At 48.2% G+C, this 23,645-nt stretch overlaps 2 protein-coding genes across 2 annotated transcripts in view; both read left to right on the top strand.

Annotated features, from left to right (window-relative positions):
* The first annotated feature begins 55 nt into the window (after positions 1-55).
* On the top strand, positions 56-18,803 carry LOC146176809 (uncharacterized protein C14orf119 homolog). The gene is made up of 3 exons (XM_084581399.1): positions 56-71; positions 9,711-9,881; positions 18,577-18,803. The coding sequence occupies exons 1-3, from the start codon at positions 56-58 to the stop codon at positions 18,801-18,803; spliced, it is 414 nt and encodes a 137-aa protein (XP_084437525.1).
* Positions 121-23,645, top strand: part of LOC146176808 (uncharacterized) — a 34,166-nt gene continuing 10,641 nt past the window's right edge. Inside the window, exons 1-2 of the mRNA XM_084582976.1 lie at positions 121-324; positions 18,577-18,834. The gene's annotated coding sequence lies outside the window, so the exon portion shown is untranslated. The remainder of the gene's footprint in view (positions 325-18,576; positions 18,835-23,645) is intronic.

Raw genomic sequence — 23,645 nt, 5'->3', positions numbered from 1 at the left:
AGCAGCAACGCCCAGCAGCTATGCCCAGCAGAACCTTTGTTTACAGCTGGCCACCATGGCACCACCTGGCGGTGAGCAATGAAACGAATGCGGCCACCTCCGTACAGAGCATTTTCCACGGTGCTGACAGGATTTGGACGTAGGCAGTGGACGCAGACGCTCGTTCGCTCGCTCTCGCGGTCTCGCTTCGTCGTAAACATATGTGATAGGCTGTGTCGGTTGCGTTGTTGCGCTGAAACTCGTGAAAGCGAAGTGTTCTGCTCCCGGTCTTCGTTTTAACTCGACATCTGCGTCCCGTCGAACCGACCCGAACGACAGGCTCAGGTGAGTCTTGAGATGCGCTGCTTTACGCTAAGCGCCTTTTGCTCTCCGTGCCTGCTGTGCTCTTGACGGGATTCGTGCCGGCATGGAAAGTGGCACGCGCTGTCTCCTAACGCTCTTGTAGGCCTAAACATGTTGATTTTTATACTTTCTCGGCTGTCAGTTTGTAGACCGCTATTTGCAATTGTATTTCTAATTCGGTTCAACGCGCGTACCAGTAGTCGTGCGTAACCCGAAAAGGGGTGCGCTTGAGGACTCGGCTGCACGCGCTTTGCACTCTGCTCTGCCGGGGTCTTGGGAAACGCCGGCTTTGCGGCGCCGCGTTTGACAAACGTGGGTGCTCCGATTTTGTGTCCGACAAAGGCAATCCTACGGGGTCACATCTAGCGGTTCGTTGCATGTGATCGGTGATGGCCTCTGAAGTCGCCGCGGAGTCGAAAGTTCGGCCTTTTGGGAGCTATCCGTTGATCTGTTTTGATCGCGCGCGCCGTGGTCCGTGTGCAGAGCGGCCTTGCTGTGAGCGCGCGGAGCGAGATGCGAGCTGATTAGCAGTGTCTACTGAATCGGCATGGGTGCTTGTTTTTATATCTCTCTCTCTATTTGACACCGCCGCTCTCTTCCGTGTGCTGTTTAAAAGATGCCGTGTTCAGTCCTAATGGCAAGCGTTCGGTTGTTATTCGAATCCCATGATTCACTGAATCCACTTTGACGTTTGTGCATTTCGTGAAGGCGTTGAGCATTGTAGTGTGCGGTTGGTGCTATCCTGTTTGCGTACACTTATTGATATTTGATCTCCCTTTGCTGTCTTGGATATGCGCCTTCTGCCACGTAGATGTTTTGTGCCTGCGATTTTCCGGGTCGCTGCTTCGGCCACTCTACTGTTCTTTTCAGCGCTCAAATTCTGTTTCCGCGTACGTCTGACCAGTCTGGCCCCTCAGGATTGCTGCGGTCGTGGCGTGGTTATTAGGCTAGAAACCGGTATCTGCTGCATTTATTTCCTCGGCTTTTCGCCTACTCCTGGTTTTAATTCTCGGAATAGTCGCTCGGTGCAGGCACGACGCATACAGTGACGTTTCCATGAACATTTCATGGACTGAAACGGTAGCGTACGCGGCTTCGCTTACCACCCACACGCATGGCTTTCGCGGAAACAGACTAAATAAAGGTAATCTCGGTAAATGCGTTTTTACTTTTTTTTTTTTTATTTTGCTAGACCATTGCGCCGCTTGAACCCTGTATGGGCGCTTTCCTTAAGTGGCTGTAGTAAAATGAAAAAATAAAAACGCCTCGAGCCAAGATCTCGATTTGAGATCATTCCGAGATCAGTGAAGTGCAGTGTTGTGCGTTTCCGTTCATTAATTTTTCTCAAGCGGGTCCTAGAAGATCGGTTTATCCTACGGCACAATCAAGCAAGGCAAGGACATGAAATCAGCTCTGCGGTGTACTCGGTGTGTCGTTAAATCAGTTGATGTTGATGCTGTGGCTGTAGGAAGGAAAGAAAATGCACGGGCCTGCTACTGGCTCTGTAGCTGAGCCGCCTCCGCTGCCTCATTAAATCAGTTGAAAAAAAGAGTAATCGATCCCTGTTCGACAAGGCTGGCCGTTAGAGCATGCATTAAAAATCATTGTGCTCTGTTACTAACTGTTGGAACTGAAACCTTGAACTCGTGACGGCAGTTTTCCACAGCGCTCGGTCATTCACACCTTATTTATTGCCTCTCGTCAGCCGACTTGCTTCCCAGTGTAGTTTCGCGGGAGTTCGCCATCCGGTCCTTTCCTGATCGGTGCGGCACTACACCTGATTCGTGCTTTCCATTTGACAAGCATTTGACTTCTACGCCATTGTTGCTCTTGTCAAATGCGTCGTCTTGCCACTACCGACCCCTCTGTCTCCCAGCCCTTCATATTTTCTCTTTCCACCACGCTTCACCGCCCTGTACACTGCCGCACGCACGCTTCAGTGAAAGCCTGCCTTCGGTAGCTTGTACCTGCAAAGCACTGATGAGCGGCCCGCTTCGCACAGTACCGCTACTTTAGTTTCTGGAACGTCAGCCTCACGAGCCACCTGTGCGCGCCCGTATCGCACGCACATCTCTCGCAGTTCCGGCGCCGCCGCTCATACTTTTTCTTTCGGTCTCGCTCGTTTCGAGCATCACTGCGACCGCTTCTGGAATACCGATACTGCGTCCGCTTCGGCAGCATGCGTGCTGCCGAAACCGGCGCGAGCACGCGCGCACGTATGCGTTACATACCTAGTGCGTGGTTGTGTCAGCCCGGAGTAGAGAGAGGCATCGAGGTCGATCGTCGCTTTTCTTTTGCTGTTCGTTTACCTGCGCGCCGGTTATTCCCTGTCGCCCGCTCGCGTATGCTTTCGTGTTCGTTTCTCTTTTCCTTACCATGCGTAGTCGCGTGCTCGCGGTGCTCCCGTCTTGTCAAGGACTCTCTCTCGTCGCCGGAACGCGCGGCTTGTCTCCCGATATCGGGGGAAACGCGTCGCCCGCGTGCGAAAGTGGAACAGCGGCGCCTACAGCACCCCGTCAACGGGGTGCCGCGGGGACGAATTAAAAAGCTGCCTTCAGATATGCTCGCGAAGGTCGTCGTCTCGCAAAATTTTGCCGTGCGCCATCTAGCTTCGCGGCGCTCTGTCTCGGGGGCGCGGCTAATTTGGAAGCAAGGGGGTAGCAGTAGCTGTGGTGGTGTCATGAGAGAGGTCGTGCGGAAATTGGCCGAAATGCCCGGCGCGCGGTCGGTCGCTGACCCCTCGCCACGCGGGGCCGGCGCGACTGGCCGTTTCGAGAGCGGCGGCTGTCTTTGAAGCACGGGAGTTGTTGCACTCGGGAAAGAGTACAAAAGCAGAAACAGTATTGCTATGCACCCGTCGTGCCAAGCTTTCTGCCGCCGCGCCGTGGCAGCGAGTCGATTGTCTGCTGTGCCGGCTGTACTCGGTCAAAAAACGAAGAAAGCGAAGTGCAGGGCGCGTCATCTACGCGTCACACTCTGCGGTGGCTGTCTCGTTTGTGACAGTGATTGCAGTGCTTGTCAGTGCAGTGGCTCGAAGGCAGAAATTTAGTGCGGTTGAAAAACGTCATAGGAAGGTCTGCTTTTTATGCCAGGTCGAGTTCAAAACTGCCAGTTATACCGGCTGCCTGTCAAGCGTTTCCTGGAATCGCGCATATACATGCATTGTTGACATCTAGGTTGGTTTGAAACCCTTCAGTATCGGCCATAGCTTTCTTTTTTGTGTGTGTCCTCAAAAACCAGAAGGGTTGTATGTACGCAGCATGCCATTTTGTTTATTACTGTTCGTAAGTCAAAAGTGACACAGAGGATGGCAGACATTTCTACCATTGATTTCTTGGGGAAATATAGTTGGCTTTTTTTTTTTTTTTTTTTCAGAATAGAAACACTGCAGCATGGTAAACTGACTCGAGTGAAACTGAGCATCAAATGGTAAAAAACGAGTGGGCTTGACCATATTTCATCTTTTAGTACTGTTGGCATCGTTCCACGTGCATGCAACAAAACTGACCACTGTAAATACATGCTGGTTCTTTGGGTAAGGCTTTGCATTTTTAGCCCAAACTGGATTTTTACATGCCAAGCTTATTTCATGAAATTAAGGCTAACCCGACTTCAGCCCACAGACACCATCAAGAAAATTTATCCTACTTAGTCCTCAAAGCTCGAGGCAATGCTCTGAAACTAAGAAATAACTTAAGTCAGTAGTATTTTAATGTAGTCTCCATTTATGACATTGACTTTGAACCTCTGTTGGCATTTGTAGCTTGCTACTTGGAATGGCTTCACCGCAAGGAAGTTTGAGAAGTTATGATTAGAACAGAGTTGACAGTGCGCAGGTATCGATCTGATGTGCTCATTAATATCTTTGGGCCAAATACTGCCAACAATCATGATGCCCTGCTGGAACTTGTTGTACATATTAATGACGTGAATAAGTCATCTCTAGCACTGTAGGCTAATTAAGGTGGGTTAGGAACATTGAATTTATTGCTCACTTTCTCAAGCTACCTGGTTTTTACCATGCCAATGCAAAGTAAATGCACCCCCTGTGTCACCCTTCACAGTTTGCTGAACTCATAAATTAGCACCGGTTGTCCTGACCAAAAAGCATGTTTGTAAGCAAGCACTAAACATTGCATATAACAGTAATTAATTAGATATAAGTACATATTTTTCTTCAGTGTAAAAGGAGTAATAATGGTCGGACGATTTTGCCGGTGAAAAAAAAAATATATATAAAGAGAAGCCTAGCACCTTGTTTGTGCAAGTGCTTTCCGAGAAACTTTGTTTCAAACACTGCCCAATTTATTTCCCCTTTTGACTCCAAAAGAAAAGCAGCTTTGAACACAGAGGGTTCTCTGTAGATGCTCTGGCTTCAGTGGAGAGGTTTGTGGTTGTCTGTCTGAAATAGCAAGGCGTTTTCTTTGCTTCGCTCTCTGTTGCCGCTTACAGAAATGCATAAGCGGTGAGAATTCTGTTCCTCAAAAACTCTTTCTGTAAAGAAGCTTGCAGCAAGAACACACTTTTAATGCGAAAGCTGGCCCCGTTCACCAAACAATTAATTGTGGTTTAGCTCTGGTTAACCATAGTTGAATTGTGAAAGCAACGGCGGAAGTTTCTTTTGCCTGCTACATTATTCCCCTATCAGTCCCTATCAGTGTAAGGTGCTACATTGGGGACTCTTAAGCTCACCCTTTCAGGGTATGACGCGAGAGTGTAAGCTGCCAGCCCACATATAAAGTCACGCTTCAACCAAGCCATATGGACATGCCTGCATGTCGTAGGGGCAACGTGAATGCAAGGTTTTTGGCAGGCTGATTCTGATATCATCCTTCCATATGAGGGGAGTAAAATGCGGCATCTTTGCCAGTGTTTATGTTGTGAGTGAATAATCGTGAGCATTGTGCTGGCAGACGACAGCTGCCAACTGACATGGCCATGCACTAACTGGTCGCAGAGTTGCCTGACTTTAGATTTGGTAGGCGCTGCTAGCTCGGGTCTCTCCTTTCATATTGCAGGGGGATATGAGAATCAGCCTGCCAGGACTCTTGCATTTATGTTACCCCTAGGCCGTGCAGGCACATTGATACGGCTTGGTTAGAGCAGGCCTTTATAGACTGTTTTGGTGGCGAGGAGGAGAATAGACTCTAACCGGAGCGCGCAGCTTCGCTTCTCCTCTCTGGTATGTGGGGACGCGGTGACAGCAGCGGGAGCGCCAGGGCATATTCTGAAAAAGCACTCGCGGTGCGCAGTCTTTTCCACACAGTGTCTCGAATAGCCGAAAAGTGTCTAGTGGATAATATTCCTTGCAGCCAATATTTACGAGATGCTGCCTGGGAAAGAAAAGCTATTTTGATGCAGTCACCTGTGGTTTATGAAAGTATGAAAGAACATGGCCCACTTGGAAAACAACGATGGCTAATAAATTGGTTGTCAGCTTAATATTTCATGAAACAGCGCTACAATAATGTTTTATTGCGAAAGCAATACTACTATAGGTTTCGAGCCTTCAGCGTAGCGCGGTCGTTAGCCACGTCATACCCACGTGACACTAGGATGAGAGCTGGACTACCAACTCGAGTGGTCGGCAGGAGCTGCCAACTTGGGTCTCTCGTTTCACATGGGATGGTTATGCCAGAATCGGCCTACTAGGACCCTGGCATTCACATTACCCCTATAGGCCACTGAGGCACTTTCATACAGCTTGGTTAAAGCGGGGCTTTATATATGGGTCACCCGCAGCTAATGCTTTCTCACAATATTTGGTTCAGCAGCATTGAACCCTTGTAAGTTTTTTACACGGGCATCTCATAAGCTTTTACTGCCGGTAATAAATGGGAATATGGTCATGAGAACAGTAGCGATTTTTTGAAGTAAGCAAACCTTGGGATGACAAATGGGCTATATAATCGTTGATAAAAGCAACTTTCGCTGAGGTCATTATGGGACATAGTTTGAGGTCGCTATTCCATAAGTAATAATTCTCTATTTTTTCTTTCATCTGGATGTCAGCATGGCGGCAGCACCAGACAAATGCAGCTAGCGGTCAGTCAAATTTGCCGGATAGCAGCTCATGCCATCGACAACAGTCATCGCCACTCCTCGCACGTGCCGGCAACCCGGTGGTTAAGTCATGTAGGCAATGCTAAAATCATATTGCCTGGTAGTGGATGCCTGAACGCCCCGGCTTTGTTACCCAACAAAAGTAGCCTAGGGCAGAGTAAATGGATCCGAAATGAATAATGGATCCATTAAGAATAGAGCCCCAATGGAGGTGAGAACTCCCGCAGTAGGCGCTCAAGCAGTAAACAGTATATGAATGATCGCCTGACCCCACAAAGCTAGCACGATTAGCATCGCTCCTAAACATGACATGAGGCGTCTATATTCACTTGCTTTCATTGCTCAAATTGTTATGGTAGCCCATCTCTAGAAATCATTTAAGGATAAAGAGTACATTGAAAGCCGCCCTGCCTTGCTTGCTTCTCCGCCCTCGTGGTCAATGGTGCCCCAGCGCCTCTCTGTGCCACATAAAAATTGCACACCAATTTTAATCAGGCTTGTAGCCTTCAGCGAACCCAATCAGGAGCATAAACTTTGGTCATTTAATTCTGACCAAATGGCTTGGCTGGTGCTGAAAAGCTATTTTTCTTTCAGCCAGGTACTTTCAGAAAGCAAAAATTTGCATGCGAAAGCTCCTAAATGCTGATATATGCTAAGTGTCGCCTGCTCTGCGGATGGGACTGCACATACCAGCATGGCAGTTCTCAACTTGGCAGCTAGATGGCTCCACATAAACAAAATGGCAGCACCCATGACACAACGGTCCATATGAAGGCTGGTAGCCTGCACGCTATCGCTTCATACCCTTAAAGGTGGAGCTTAATTGTCCCCCATAATTTTTGTACACTGCTGTTGCTTCTCAGTGCAGGCTCTGGGGACTTGTGGCTTTTACAGGAGTAGTATTTTCCTAATGACTGCCACTTAAGCTCTGATGTGCTTGAACAATTAAAGTGGTCGTGTTGCTGTAATTGAATTAAATTTTGCCTTGTGAGATCCTTCAGTGAAGTCTAGATTTCCTGTGCTCTTTGTTTTTGCATTTGGTATACAGAGAAGCTAGTCTGTGAGTTAGGATGGGAAAATATGGAAGCTGGGCTTGAACGAAGTACAGATTTCTGGCTTGAACAAAGTACAGATTTCTTAACTGTGCGAAGCAAGGTGGGAGGGTGGAGGTCGGGACGAAGTGAATGGCTTAACTAGATCACATTCTTTGGTAATGGCTGCTGTTAGTAATTTTTTGCTAGGTTACAATGCAACATTTTTCATTGTTCATTTTCCACCTTGTAAGAGGGAATCGAATTATCTCTTTTTTTTTTTTTTTTCAATCTAAGAGTTCACCTTCAGAGGCATAGATATTGTTGAGAATTCTGCAAAGTTTAAATTACGAGCACAAAAATTACTTCACAGCACTGGGAACAGCAGTGCATAGAGAGAGCTTTACCCAGGACTGACAGAGTACTGCACTGATCTCAGGAAAACTATTCCTAGTTAGCATTAGTAGTTATTTGAAAAATATGAATTTTCTTTATGTAAGTGTAACAGACCCTGAAGCATACATGGCAAAATTACTTTAGAAAAGGAATTAAATTACATTACTAATTACTTTGCTGAAAATTGCAGAAAAGTAATTAAATTACGTTACTCATTACTTCTCCCAAAAAGTAATAAAATTACATTACAATTACTTTTACTGAGTAATTCAATTACTTTCTAGTTTTCATCCATGCAAAAACTAAGTAAACCTAGTAAAAGAAAAACAACTTGTTCTCCAGGCGCGAAGCACACACATTCTTTCCGCCACATTCTGTCCCAGAGAGCTATTCCTTCCCTCTTTCATATAGCACTTGCCATTACAAAAACAAGAGCAAAAACCGGAACAGACCAGACGCACTTCAGTAAAAGTAATTTCGAAAGGAATTAATTACTTTTGGTGCGAAATTACTACCAAAAGTAATTCATTACATTACTAAATTACCAAATGGAAAACGTAATTAATTACATTACTAATTACCAAAATGTAATTAAATTAGTAATTTCAATACTGTAATTCAATTACTGCCATGTCTGCCCCGAAGGAATGCAATTATCTTGCATGTCATCTGTGCCTTGTCTTTTGGTCGCATCCCTGTTCTAGCTTTTTTTTTTTTTTTTTGTGGACAATTCTTAATATAGTAAATGTTATCTTCAGAACAGTTGCTGTGGGTGAAAAAAAATAGTGGGACTGCACCCCCTAGGGATGATAACAGATAGGAATGCCAGTGAGTCATATTTTGGGTCTGCAGAAAGTATTGTCTGTCATTTTTCCAGAGAGGGTAACTGCATTGTTTGTCGGGGAAATTGATTGCGACTGCGCATTCCTTTCTAGTGCATATATATATATATAGTCAGCATTCCTAGCATGCATGATGTTGGAAATGAGTCACTGAGGTTAAGAAATGGTTTGAAATTTTTCTTTTAACTGTGCAAACCCCATATGCTTTTAAAGTTTAGTGCATGAAGCCTTTTTAGAGGATAAACTTTTTGCAGCTCTAAGGGAATGTCATTGTAGTAATCATATGTTGCGTTCATGAAAGACCAGGTATTTAAGATTCTAAAATTTAAAAATGTTACATAATTTTTTAATCTGTGTCAAATGTGCTTCGAACCCACCACCTCTGAGGTTGTGGATTTGACCCCTCTATTGAGATGTCGCTTTTTCTTCTACTATGTATTTAGTATTTAGTTAACTATATTTCATCCATAAAACTATTACCCCACTTATTCATGTCAACAACAAAAATTTAAAAAAATTCCCGATGTTTTGTCGTCCTCACTGACTGTTGCCTTATTTCGTTTCCTTTCATTGTGTGGCTTATGCAATTGGGGATATAACAGCTGCTGAGAGACTACTCCCCACTCTCCACTCTCCTGGAAACCGCTAATGTTTTTGTCTGCACATGTGCCTTGACGCTTGCATTGCCCTGATTCCATTGAATGGTTGTTCAAATTAATTGCCCAGACTAGAAGTTGGCTGAACTTTATTCTCAAGTTTGTGTTTTGTGAAGGCATATAGAGCAAGCTGAAATCGGGTAGAACACAACAGTACGATTCCAATTTAGGAAGAAGTTGCACGCCTGAGGACCTCATAGCTATACTGAAAGTACCAGTTTTTGCCACTTGGCTCATGCTTGAAACGCAAAGTGACTGGCTAAAGAAGAAAAGGCACGTTGAAATAAACGAACGCTCGAGCATTCCTCCGTCCACATCCTTTTTACTGACGTTTTGCATGCCTGTGCCCACGTTGCACTGATCTTCCCTTTGTGGTGCAGCAACGGGAGGCGGCTGCACATTTGTCTTGTCCCCTATGAGCCTGGCTGGCACGAGCCGCCTGGAGGTGAGCTGTGTGCTCTACTGGTACTCCCTGTGGAACACTGCCCAGAGGGAGGCCTTCTCTGCTACCCTCCTCGCTCACCTGGCACCTCACCCCGAAGACTCCGCTGGTGAAGGACCCCTCCTTTTCTGCTGCTTGCACTACACTTTTTCTCCCAAGCACGTTGGTGGCTGTCTTTTTGCACTAAGCTTGGAGTGGACTTTTCTCGCTACTGCTGTCTGTGGATTATCCGGGTACTGCTTGATGGCTGAGGTAGCGCTGTGGCTCATATTTTGTAATTAAATGTGTGCACGAGTGAGCCCACTATCTGTTCGCACACTATCATTTGTGGATAAATGAAATTCTTTCCTAAAGTGTTTGGTAAGTTTCCTGTTGTTGAGTGTCAGCTCCCCATTGTCCCTTCTGCTGGTCAACATACAAGGTTCACAGTGCACTGATTACCGTTGCAGGCCATTCGGCATGCCCTAGGGGAGTGTTCCACTACATTTTCTTCGGAGAAATGCGTTTAACATGTGCATTTAGCAAGAACTCTGGAAATATGTTGACATAATAAGTCGGTAGGAGGATTGATATTCACGGGTAACAGGATATGTCATTACTAAGGCCAGGCAGTGATTGCTGATCTGGATTGCCGCTATGAAGTAAAGGGGAGAATCGGAATTCAGTGGAGTTCATAGGCAAGCGCTCGCAGGGAACCAATTATAGTCAAACCTTTTTATAACAAAGCCGGGTATAGCAACCTGTCAGAACAAGTCAAAGCAAAGTTCATTTGGCTTTTGGTTTGTGTCCGTAGGTGTTCCATCTGTGTACTGACAAAAATATTCAAAATTTACTGCTCGATCAGTTATAACAAAGCAATTTTTGTATTCACATGAATAAAAATGCTTAACGGAGCTAAAACACTTCATGAAGTTGAAGTGCTATATTTTAATCATTTAAATTGTGCAGGGCAGAAGTGTGTTTTGATAGCCTGCAGAGTCTCTCACCATGTCATCCAGGTGTGGCAACGGAAACTAGCATCTATGACTGTCAGGGATGTGAGTGGCACATGATCAAACCATCGCTATTGCCTCATCATGTGGCGTGCCTCATCATGTGGCCTGCCGCGTGACCTGCCAACCTATGCATACACTGCACTCCATAGCCAAGATTAGCCGCGCCGCGGGGTTGCAATGATCACTGGGCTTGACTGCTGTGCCCAAGGATGCGGAATCGAATCCCAGCTGTAGCGGCCACTTTTCGATGGAGGCAAAAAGCAAGGCACGTGTGTTCTTTGTGATGTCATTGCTGTTGGGGAACCCCAGGGGGTTGAAATTTCTGGAGCCCTCCACTATGGCATCTCTCATGGGCTGAGTCGCTTTGGAATGTTTAATCTCGAAACGAAGCGAAACCAAACCATACCAAAGTTTAGATGGACTCCAACAAAATTCATGTTGCGTCCCATTTCAGAAAATGTGAGATGTAAACCACTTTCCACCAGGAACAGCCAAGTACCGCTCGTCAAGAGAAGCAGTCCGGCAACCCTGCCTTGCTCTGCACATTCCTTCGGTGGGAGCACTGGGCTGGAGAACAGCTTCAGTCGCTCGAGGAGATTCGGCCAACTACCTTTCTAGCACTAATCATGAGCCTGTATCCGTACTCGCACGTGGCACATAACAGGATGGCGATCAATGTACTCCAGCCACTGTCACGCGCCGATGACATTTTTGACAACCTTGCATGCAGCTCTGCTTGCAGTCCTTGACCTCTGCCGCACTTACTGACAAATTGAAGTAAAGGATGAAGACCAAAAAAAAGAAAGGTACCTTCACCGCATGCCAGGGAACTTCGAATAGAACTCAAGGCCTGACAGTCAAGATATAGTGTGTGCACATACCTTGAGTGACCATTTTGCAGTTTCCCAATATCCTAGATGAGACCTTGACTCTCCTTCTACAAGCCAGCTTAAAGGTTTCCTTGAACAAATACAAATTTGCAGTCCTCAATGTGAAGTTCCTTGGATTTATGATCGCGAAACAAGAAATATAGCCAGACCCTTCAAAGGTTGCCGCAATCATGTGTGTGCCAACACCATGCTCATCATGGCACTCGTTATCTTGGCTTCAGATGGCTAACTTTTACAGGCGCTTCATTGTGAACTTCTCGAAAGTTGCTGCACCTCTGCAAGCGCCATGGACATTGGGTGTCAGCAAGCTATCAGAGTCCTTGATGATGGCTATGACCAGTATTTTTTGCCCTAAAAATAACTGCAGTATGATTTTTGATACATAATTTGTTATTCCAACAGTGAGTGAAGACTATGTAAGAACGTATTGCAGTTTTTTTTTCTTTTTGGTATTGTGCAACGTATTGTCACGTAGTGGTGACGAGGTCGATGACACAATTGAAGGGTCGATGATTGCACTAAAGAAACTGTTTATTTGGGCTGACTTGCGCCCGCAAAAGAACTAAGCAACTCGGGGGCGGCGATAAAATCAAACGTGCTCGTCGATCGTCGAACAAAGAATGCTCGTCACACTCGGCAATGCTCAATTTAAAGGCTGCACAGAACAATCTAGATAACGTCGCAAACAGCTACCAGCACGGGCTGGAACATTGTGGAAAGACACCCAAGTGGCCGGAACCTTCGAGACAGATCTCGGTGCATGTTGCGCTACAACAATACTGATAAAGGTGTGACTCGCGACATCGAGCATTAACAAACAAAGATTACGGAACTGATACACGGTCCAGAATCAGAGTGATAAGCCTGTATGCCGGCGGCTGTTAAAAAACAACAAATACTGTTTTGAAGGTTTCGCGGCATTACTCCCCCCTTAAAAAAAACATCGCCTTGATGTTCCAGAACAAAGAAACTTAAACATAAACACTGCAAAGTTTAAACACCACAGATTCTTTAACGCGCGTAATATGGCTTCAGTCGCACAACATGTACAATTTCTGGGCGTGCGCGTCGCCGTTGTGATGCTGACGTTCCGTCGGGAATGACTTCATGGTCCAGTGGTCCGACGCGGCGAAGGATTTTGTACGGCCCAAAGTATCGACGCAACAACTTTTCACTTAATCTGCGACGGCGAATTGGTGTCCAAACCCACACTTGGTCTCCTGGATTGTACTCTGCGTGGCGTCGTCGTAAATTGTATCGTCGGCTGTCGGTGCGCTGTTGGTCTTTAATACGCAGCCGTGCGAGTCGTCGGGCTTCCTCTGCACGCTGCAGGTAGGCGGCGACGTCAAGGTTGTCTTCGCTGGTTACGTGCGGCAGGATTGTGTCGAGCGTCGTCGTGGGCTCCCTGCTGTACACAAGCTTAAACGGGGTCGCTCTGGTCGTTTCCTGGACTGCCGTGTTATACGCTAAGATCACGTTCGGCAAGATGGCGTCCCAGGTCTTGTGTTCAGCGTCGACGTACATAGCGATCATGTCCGCGATCGTTTTGTTCAGGCGCTCCGTAAGGCCATTGGTCTGGGGATGGTACGCAGTTGTTCGTCGATGGCTTGTGTGACTGTATTCCAGGATGGCTTGCGTCAACTCTGCCGTAAACGCCGTTCCCCTGTCCGTGATGAGCACTTCTGGGGCGCCGTGTCGCAAGAGAATTTGTTCGACAAAAAATTTGGCGACTTCTGCCACGGTACCATTTGGTAGTGCTCTTGCTTCGGCGTAACGGGTAAGGTAGTCAGTGGCCACGATGATCCACTTGTTACCCATAGACGAAGATGGAAAGGGGCCGAGGAGATCCATCCCAATTTGTTGAAAGGGCAGGATTGGGGGCGGAATCGGGTTTAGTAGTCCTGCTGGTCTGATCGGCGGCGTCTTGCGTCATTGGCACTCACGACACGTCTTCACGTAGTGGGAAACTTCGGCAGGCAGTCGCGGCCAGTAATACTTCTCCTGGATTCGACGCAACGTGCACGCAAATCCGAGGTGGCCTGCTGTGGGCTCGTCGTGCAACGCCTGCAGAATTTTTTGCCGAAAGGCTTTAGGCACTACGAGAAGCTGCGCGGTCTTGTTGGGTGCAAAGTTCTTCTTCACGAGGAGACCATTGCTTAACGTGAAGGATGATAAATGTCGCCTGAACACACCAGGAGGGGAAGCGGTCTTTCCTTCCAAGTAATCGGCTAGCGCTTTCAGCTCGGGGTCTGATCGCTGTTGTTCTGCGAAACTGCTGGCGCTTACCGGTCCCAAAAAGGCGTCATCGTCATCGTCCTTCGGGGGAGAATCGACGGGAGCGCGGGATAAGCAGTCTGCGTCGGAATGCTTCCGGCCCGACTTATAGACTACAGTCATGTCAAATTCTTGAAGTTGTAGGCTCCATCTGGCAAGGCGACCGGAAGGATCTTTCAAATTAGCCAGCCAGCAGAGCGCGTGATGGTCGCTTACCACCTTGAATGGTCGGCCGTATAGGTATGGACGAAACTTAGAAGTAGCCCAGATGATCGCAAGGCACTCCTTCTCGGTCGTCGAGTAATTTACTTCGGCTTTTGTGAGGGACCTGCTAGCGTAGGCAATTACTTTTTCCTGTCCGGTAGTCTTCTGGACGAGAATGGCTCCTAGGCCTACACTGCTCGCGTCGGTGTGAATTTCGGTCGCGGCGTTTTCATCAAAGTGGCCAAGTACAGGAGGGCATTGCAGGCGGCGCTTAAGTTCGTCGAAGGCTTCTCCTTGCGGCGCTTCCCATTTAAAAGGTACGTCACCCTTTGTAAGCTGCGTCAACGGTTCGGCGATCCGCGAAAAGTTTCTGACAAATCGTCGATAATAAGCGCACAGCCCAAGGAATCGGCGCACAGCTTTCTTGTCGGCAGGCGGTGGGAATTGTGCGATTGCAGCTGTTTTCTCCGGGTCTGGGCGAATACCGTCCTTGCTAACGATGTGACCTAGGAACCGGAGTTCTTCGTAGGCGAAGTGACACTTCTCTGCTTTTAGCGTTAGTCCCGATGACTTGATGGCTTCCAGCACTGTTTGTAGTCGTTTTAGGTGGTCTTCAAAGTTTGACGAGAAGACAACAACGTCGTCCAAATATACCAAACAAATTTGCCACTTCAAGCCTGCCAGGACTGTGTCCATTACTCGTTGAAACGTGGCTGGTGCGGAGCAGAGGCCAAATGGCATCACCTTGAACTCATAAAGGCCATCCGGTGTGATGAATGCGGTCTTTTCGCGATCTCTTTCGTCGACCTCAATTTGCCAATATCCGCTCTTCAGGTCCATCGATGAGAAGTACCTTGCATTGCAGAGCCGGTCTAGAGTGTCGTCGATGCGGGGAAGCGGGTAGACATCCTTCTTCGTTATGCTATTCAAGCGGCGGTAATCAACGCAGAAGCGAAGTGTGCTGTCTTTCTTCTTGACCAAAACGACTGGTGCCGCACAGGGGCTGTTCGATGGCTGGATTACGTCATCACGCAGCATTTCCTCAACTTGATCGCGAATGGCCTGGCGTTCTCGCGGCGATACACGATAAGGGCTTTGGCGCAGAGGTCGGGCGTGTTCGTCCGTTATTATGCGATGCTTGGCCAGCGGTGTTTGTCGTACCTTCGATGACGATGAGAAGCACTTCCCGTAGCTTTGAAGCAGACTGAGAATCTGGTCTTTCCTGTTGTGGGTCAATGCCGGGTTGATGTCAAATGTGGGCTGACGGAATAGGTCCGGTGTGTCTTCCAGCGTTTGATCGTGGAGGGAGAATACATCTTTGAGGTCCGCTAATTCGTCGAGAAAGGCGATCGTCGTGCCCTTGTTGAGATGCCGGTATTCTTCGGTGAAGTTTGTTACCAGAACCTGAGCTTGACCTCTCCGGACTTTCGTGATGCCTCTTGCGATGCCGACACCTCGTTCTAAGAGCAATTGGAGATTTCCTTCGACGATGCCTTCAGCGGTTTCGATGTTTGCGCTACCTACGCAGACTGCGATACTTGATCGGGGCGGGACGTTCAATTCTTCGTCGAGGACGTTTAGAGGGATGTGTTGCATCGACGTCGTCGTAGCAGAAATGGCTTTGTCTGCAGAGAGCTTGATGAGCTTGGATCGCAGGTCGATGATAGCCCTATGTTCATTTAGGTAGTCCATGCCTAAAATCACGTCGCGGGAGCACTGCTGCAAGACCACACAGCTGGTGGGGTAAGTACGCCCATTTACGGTTATTCTTGCAGTGCATCGTCCCGATGGAGTAATCAGGTTGCCACCTGCGGTGCGAATCAGCGGGCCGTCCCAAGCGGTGGTAACCTTTCTGAGCTGAGAGGCTAACGGTCCACTAATGACTGAATAGTCAGCTCCGGTGTCTACTAGGGCAGTGACTCTGCGACCGTCGATATCAACTTCAAGGTCACTTGTTCGCGTCCTCGTATTGCACGTGGGCCTTGGTGTCCGATCTCGGCTCCGTCGTTTCTTCAGGTCATGGCCGGGGCATACCGTTGTTACTTCGCTGGGCGGCGGTGTCTGCTTGCACTCTGGTCGTGTTGTCGTCGTGTGGAGCGGCGATGAAATGGTTGCGTCGTCGTCGACGGCAGAGGATCTTCGTCTTTTCGCCGTTTAGCAACCTCACCTCCAAAGGTTGCTGCCTTTAGTTTCCCCTACGGGGGCTTGGGGACCTTTCGCACACACTACCATCATAGTTACGTCCTGGCGACGCAAAGCGGGCCCTGTACGGCGATGGAGACCTGAATCGACGGCTTGGTGGCGCAATCTCACCGCTACGCAGGTAGTTGTCGATTTTTTGCGGTCGTTCACCTGGGCGTGGTCGTGGAACGTCGACTGCAAATCCGCGGAGACCGATTCATCGGTACGGGCAGTGCCGCAGAATGTGGCCGGCCTCACCGCAGTGGAAGCATAATGGCCGGTTGTTCGCTGTCCTCCATGCGTCGCACTTCCTGGGACTTGTTGGTTGTTGGTAGGCTTGGCGGGCGGGAGCCAAGGGGCGGTTTTCAGGAACAGGCCGGTAGCGGCGAGGGCTCGGAAAGTCATCACGTCGGGGCGGAGGGCGACGTAATGCACCAGCGTAGTTCATCGCTGTTGCCTCTTGTGCTGGAACAGTCGCAGCCGTCGCTTCAGGAACGCCCAGCGCCTGCTGGACTTCTTCACGGACGACGTCCGCGAGCGTCGCCACCTGGGGTTGTTGCGATGATGGCTGTATTCGGCGGAGCTCCTCTCGCACGATCTCCCGGATGAGGTCACGAAGGTTCTCTCCACTTGCAGATGCGCTGGGGTAGTGGCTTGAGTAGTCTGGCTGAAGTGGCCGCTCGTAGTAGCGCATCCGGGTGTACAACGTCTTCTCGATGGCAGACGCTTCCGTTTCAAATTCCGCCACTGTTTTTGGCGGGTTTCGGACAAGATTTCCAAAAAGCGATTCTTTGACGCCTCGCATTAAAAGTTTGACTCTCTCACCTTCAGTCATGTTAGGGTCGGCGCGGCGAAAGAGGCGCTTCATCTCCTCAACGTACGCCAGGACAGACTCGTTAGGAAGTTGCAGTCTTGACTGAAGAAGGGCCTGGGCTTTTTCCTTTCGGACGATGCTTGAAAAGGCAGTCAGAAACGCTTCCTTGAAAGTCTCCCAATCTTTCATAGTTGCCTCATGATTTTCGAACCAAACTCGGGCATGTCCTTGAAGAACAAAGTAGACTTGCCTAAGTTTCGCGGCGTCATTCCAGCCGTTGAAATCTGCCACACGGTCGAAAAGGTCCATCCAATCTCCCGCATCTTCATCCGGTAGTCCATGGAAGCAGGGGGGCTCCCGGGGTTGGACGAAAATAACCGGTGCTGTAGGCTGGGCCATTGTCAGCGTCGATGCCTTCCGAGATCAAATGGGGTCAAGCAGCAGACCGTGTTCGGGTTGTAGGCCTTGAAGTCGGTGGCTGGCTTGGTGACCTGTAGGCTGGTCTTCCAGGGCGACAGGAACACGGCTTGGGTCTTCGCTTGAAGGATCAAAGGCAGCACCTCCACCAGATGTCACGTAGTGATGACGAGGTCGACGACACAATTGAAGGGTCGATGATTGCACTAAAGAAACTGTTTATTTGGGCTGACTTGCGCCCGCAAAAGAACTAAGCAACTCGGCGGCGCCGATAGAAACAAACGTGCTCGTCGATCGTCGAACAAAGAATGCTCGTCACACTCGGCAACGCTCAATTTAAAGCCTGCACAGAACAATCTAGATAACGTCACAAACAGCTACCAGCACGGGCTGGAACATTGTGGAAAGACACCCAAGTGGCCGGAACCTTCGAGACAGATCTCGGTGCATGTTGCGCTACAACAAAACTGATAAAGGTGTGACTTGCGACATCGAGCATTAACAAACAAAGATTACGGAACTGATACACGGTCCAGAATCAGAGTGATAAGCCTGTATGCCGGCGGCTGTTAAAAAACAACAAATACTGATTTGAAGGTTTCGCGGCAGTATGCATTTCTTGCATGTCAGTCATTGTTCAGTTCGTGAATCCGAAACAGGAACGCAAAATTTCACTGTGAATTTGGTGTTTATGAATAGTGGTGGCACCCGTGGTCATTGAAGTAACCTTTGTTGCAACTTTAGCAGATTGTTGATAAATGCTCAACCACCTGGCAGATAAAATCGGTTGAAGAGATGCAGTAGCAAAAATTATTAGTCGTAACAGCCATGTAGATAATCAAAGGGGAAAGGAAAAGAAAAGCAGTTTTCAGAAGGCAATACTGTAGTAGCAGATAGCTTCTATTGCCTGCTCCTAGATGGTGGCACAATCTGTAAGCACCCACACAATTCATAATAGAACTAGTCATGTTTTGAGGCCGAGTTTCCGGTCTGGTATGACCAAAATACTCTGGCTTGTTTGTGGCACAGGTGACCTCTGTGAGCAGCTGGACGCCCTCAGTCTGTCCCGCGGCAGCTGCCCCACGACGCTGCGCTGCCAACTGTCCCTGTGCAAGCTGTACTTTACGTCTTGGGGCAATCAGGGCGTGCGGGACTTCCTCCAGATCCTCGCACGGCGGGACCACCCTTTCGTGGCCCGCTTCCTCGGCTCCCTGGCACAGCGAGCGCCTCGTCTGGCTCAGGACCTTGTTCCTTGAACACCCTCTGTCACATTGAGGGAGCAAGCAGGTGAGGAAGGCCTGAACTGATTACCATATTTTCTCGAATGTAAGGCGAAGGGTAACCTCTGCATATTGCCCGATGGGAAAAAAATAAAATCGCGAACATAACGCGAGATAAGCGCCTGAAAAAGTACTTTAATAAACATCACGGCCCTTGTAGTCTCATTAAGAACGCTCATTCATCGTCATCATCGGAGGCAGAGTTCTCAGAAATTAAATTTTCCTTTTCACCCTCGTCCTCCCAGGCAATGTTGTCTGAAGCCTTTGCGGTCATCACATTTAAAAATCACCTCCAGCTGCATCTGCCACCCACGTATGGTAGGTCAGTTAATGTCTAGCCTCTGTGCCCCACAGAATTTGATTTCTTCTGTGATCAGAATAGCTTTTCTTTTGAAGCGAGCATCGTACTGTACACAACGCATTGCAGTCAGTAACAACAGAAGTAACTTCGCTAATCCACTGCGAAAGATGCGACAAACGCGTGATAAAGGTTACAACATGATTCTGAGCCTACGAGCAACAGGCCCAACATTTTGGCTTTGAATGATTGGGATTTGGCTGCAGATTTCGCTTCCCTGGTACCCATGTTGCCAACATAAAATAGTAAAACTGCAGAAACTGAAATCGAGTGGTGACAGATTCGTTGTTAATGCAACCTGCCGCTGCTTAGACCAACTGAGTGAGTACATTTGAATCCTGGTACAATGAACGCCGCTTCAAAGAAAATTTTGCCACAGCGAAGTATTTCGCATTCCCTGTGAAACCCCCATAGGACTTAATCTAATAAAAATTCCTCAAAAACGAAGTACCTTGCGAGCACATGTTCGCTTGTATGAATTCTTTTTGCTAATTTTCGCAGGTGAGTGGCCCCTCCGTCTTGTCTTTCTTCGGAAGGTGGGTGCTGGAGAGCTACTTTCTCGTTCCCACCGTTTATTTTTTTGGCGCTGGGGGAGGGGGAGGGGGGGGGGTACACCCATGCCGCACATTCTCCTTTGTGCGCACCGCTTGTTTGCTTTTTTTTTTTTTCTTCAGATGCTCACATGACTTTTGAAGTGACATCACACCCCGCTCATAGGCTAACTCCGTCCTTCGTGTAAAAAAAGAAGAGTCCGCCCTTGCCTTTGCTGGGCTTCTTTGATTGATGCAACTCGTGATCATGGTGCTCTCGGTCACCATGCTCGTGGTTTCCTGCCAAGCATTAAGGCACATCATGATCATGTGCGAATGGTGTTGGCTAGCAAGCGTTCGCGGCCTCCAAGTGAAGAGGGGCTGCTCGAATGCGCGTGCAAAATGTGCCAGCGCATAAATATGGCGTCATCTGCTAGCGTCTTTAGTGGCGTCGTGTGCTAAGAACCAAGCCCATTTCAGGCAGGCTGAGGACTGGTGGGCGGAGCTTCGTGCTATGTCGGAGGAAAAAAAAAAACGTGAGACGTTGCAGGAAAAAGCCCACTCCGTATCACCATTTTTCTTCTTTGTGTGTTCTTGTCGTTCGCGAGTGCATCATTGAGCGTGGTCTCGTCTTCTCTCTGCTAGTCGCTTATAACTTCCTAGGATGGCACAGCCAGCGAAGAAGCAGAACTGTCTTTCGCTAGAAGAAAAAGCGTGTACTATTATCACCGAAGCAGAAAGCGGGAAGAAGGGGAAAATTGGCGCAGATTTTGGCATCGCGCCAAGTTCGTTGTCAATGATACTGAAGAGTAAAGAAAGCGTCAGCAAGGCACTTGCGTCGGCCACTTCAGCTCAACACAAGAAGGTGACGCAGCCAACATACGAGGAGCTTGACGAGGCTGTCTGCGCCTGGTTCTTTGAAACACGAGCCAAGAACATCTTGCATAGCGGAAGCATTGTTCAGCAGAAGGCCCTCAATTATGCCTGTTTGCTAGGCCTGGATGACTTTAAGGCCAGCACACGTTGGCTCAATCGCTTCAAAGCGAGGCACAACATTGTGGGAAAAGGTTTGTGCGGAGAAGCAAGTTCCGCGAACACTGGCGGCACATAGGAATAGGTGGCAGACAACATGGCTGATATACGAGTGGCTATGTGTCGTCCGATATTTACAACACAGGTGAGGCGGGCCTCTTTTATGAGATGCTGCCAGTGAGGACGCTAGATATTAAAGGGCAGCGTTGCCAGGGTGGCAAGCAAAGCAAGAAAAGGGTGACTATGCTGATGTGTGCAAACATGGATGGATCGGACAAGAGTCCCTCTCTAGTTATTGGCAAAAATGCCACACTCTTCAAGTACGTCGCTAACAGGCGGTCGCCTGCCCGCTGTTCGACCATGCCGGATGATGAGTGTTCCCAACCACAGATCGTCCCATCGCCTACGCAACGTTCGACCATGCCGGAGGAAGATTGTTCAAAGCCGCAGCTAGCATCAACTGCCGCATCACCTGATGAACTTGCTCCAGAATCAAGGCCTGGTCACAGCACATCTCGTCGACTCTACACGAGATTTTACACTGCGGAGGAGATCGCCACGTGTACGGAACACGCAGACATGGTCAAGCGTGGCTTGAATGTTAAGCCGGCAACGCAGCTCAAATTCGATCTCCTTCAAGTGGATCTGGCGCACACGGAGGAAGCAGAATTGGGCACTAACTTTGTCATGGTGGATATGGCGGAACTGAAGAAGCTTTTTGCGCAAGTGTGGCAAGTGCGGGCTGTCTGCGCTCGATCTGAACAAGTCTGACAAGCAGTACAGTCTAGCAAGTGAAACTGAAGGTAACGTGCTCGGCGTGCGACTATCGTGTGGCGTGTTTTTCGTCGCTGAGGGCTAAAGGACCTACCAAGATCCTTTAAGTTGAACATGAGGGCCATGCGGAAAAGGTGTTACGGCCCTCTCTGATTTCTGTGTCGGAATGAACCTGTCACACAGATGTCTCCGCCACAAAAAAATGTTTCAAGCCCACCTAAGGAAAGTGGTTGATGTTTGGGAGGGCACTGCAGCAGCCTGTGAAGCTGCTAGTGTTGGTGTTGCCAAAGGAGTGTACAATGACCTTTATCAGCCTCCAAATAACATTGATGTTACTTTTGACGGCACCTAGATGACCAGAGGGCGGTCATCGCATATTGGAGTGGGCTGCATCATCGAAATGTACACTGGATTGACCATGCTGTCCTTTCAAACTTTTGTCTTGGATGCACCATCTGTCCTAAACCTTCAGATGAAGGTTACGAAAACTGGCTGGCAGAGCACAAGAGCCAGAAGAACATCGACTGCAGTTCATGGTGAATGGAAGTTGAGGCAGCCCTTCTGATGTTCAAGCGTTCGCTTCCCAACGTCGACTGCAATTCAGGGCAAATGGAAGTTGAGGCAGCCCTGCTGATGTTCATGCGTTCGCTCCCCAAAAATGGGTTTCGCTACACGACAATACTTTGTGACTGAGACAGCCGCACATTCCACGCCTTGCAGGCAGGAAACGTCTATGGGTTTGTCCCTGTAGAAAAAAAGGACTGCCGGAATCATGTGCACAAGTGTGTGGGCACTGCACTACGAAGCTTAGGGGAGAAAAAAAAAGCTCCAGGGCAAAACACTCGGAGGCAGAAGGGAATTGACTAAAAACAAAAAAATTGAAAAGATCACCAACTACTACGGGTATGCCCTCCACAGCCACACACATGATGTGTCAGAAATGAAGGCAGTGCAAGCCACGCTTTGACACGTCTTCGACAGACAGTGCCCCCAACCACAGCTTGTGCACCGATGGCGTGAACTCAAGGTGTAAATGCAGTCACGCTATCGCGAATGCAGAGGAGCCTCCTGCTCACAAAGACACTTTACCAGGCCTCTGTTTGCGCAGCACTAGAGCCAGTATTTGCTCAAGTGAGTGATGATGCCTGGCTGGAGAGGTGTGCAGATGGCAAGACACAAAATTCCAATGAGTGCCTGCACTCTGCATTGGACACAAGTGTCCAAAAACAGCCATGCATCACTGCTCAGCGTAACACGAGCAGTTGCTGAAGCTGTTGCAGTATTTAACCCAGGCAGAAGAGGAACTAATGATAGTGTAGCTTTGAGCCTCGGCTACACTCCAGGCTGCAACTTCCTTCGTCGGAGTCTCGAAAAGGACCGGATGAGGCTGCAGAAATCTAGAGCAGCCTCCTTGAGCAGCAATGCCGAAAAAAAGTCTCTCTAGGAGGCACAAGTTAGACAGGTGCCCTGACTACAGCCCCGGACAAGTGTAAATGCCATCAGCGTTAGCCACTCCAGACAGCCCTGGAGAGGTGCAGATCACCATCAGCATTTACTAAAACTGTTTAATTATAGAGCTTTTGTAGCCTTCGTGCAATAATTGACAGTATGCTACTAAAATATTGATATTGTCTTGTCTACACATGAGGTCCGCAAATTTTGTTGAATTCCTATTGGCCTATGCTATCTTGGCCTTGGATTGTCTGTGATATCTTCACATTTAGTTGACATATTCAGGATCCAAAGACAGTTTTAGAGATGTGAAGAATATGTTATTTTTGGTGGCAAATATCGCATTTCAGCTATCAGCAGTTTATATTATAACATGTGGTCAAACTTCAAATGTAGTTTTCTCATTTCATATTTTTTTCAGTCTCCTTAATCTTACGCAGGGTTTTGATAACTTCTTTTTGGTTCACAAAAACAACATTGGTACCATTTTCTTCGGAAAGGAATGAGGTACCCGATGACATTCTTACTCATTTTGTTTAGAGCATGCATAAAAAGCTATTCGCAATTAGCTTAACGAATTTAAGGGTCATATACTGCAATCTTTTACTCTCGACAGTATATCAGGATAACATGTCTTTAGAAAAAAAAAAAATGAAGAATGTCATCAGATAT

Source organism: Amblyomma maculatum, chromosome 10, assembly GCF_055883805.1.
Source record: "Amblyomma maculatum isolate TAMU_Amacu chromosome 10, ASM5588380v1, whole genome shotgun sequence".
NCBI lineage: Eukaryota > Metazoa > Arthropoda > Arachnida > Ixodida > Ixodidae > Amblyomma > Amblyomma maculatum.
This window is presented reverse-complemented; position numbering and strand designations above follow the sequence as displayed.

Bases quoted from the DNA above. Each gene is read 5' to 3' on its own strand.
- LOC146176809 (XM_084581399.1), top strand. The intron at 9,882-18,576 runs GTGAAGGACCCC...TTTGTGGCACAG, and splicing joins TCACCCCGAAGACTCCGCTG to GTGACCTCTGTGAGCAGCTG.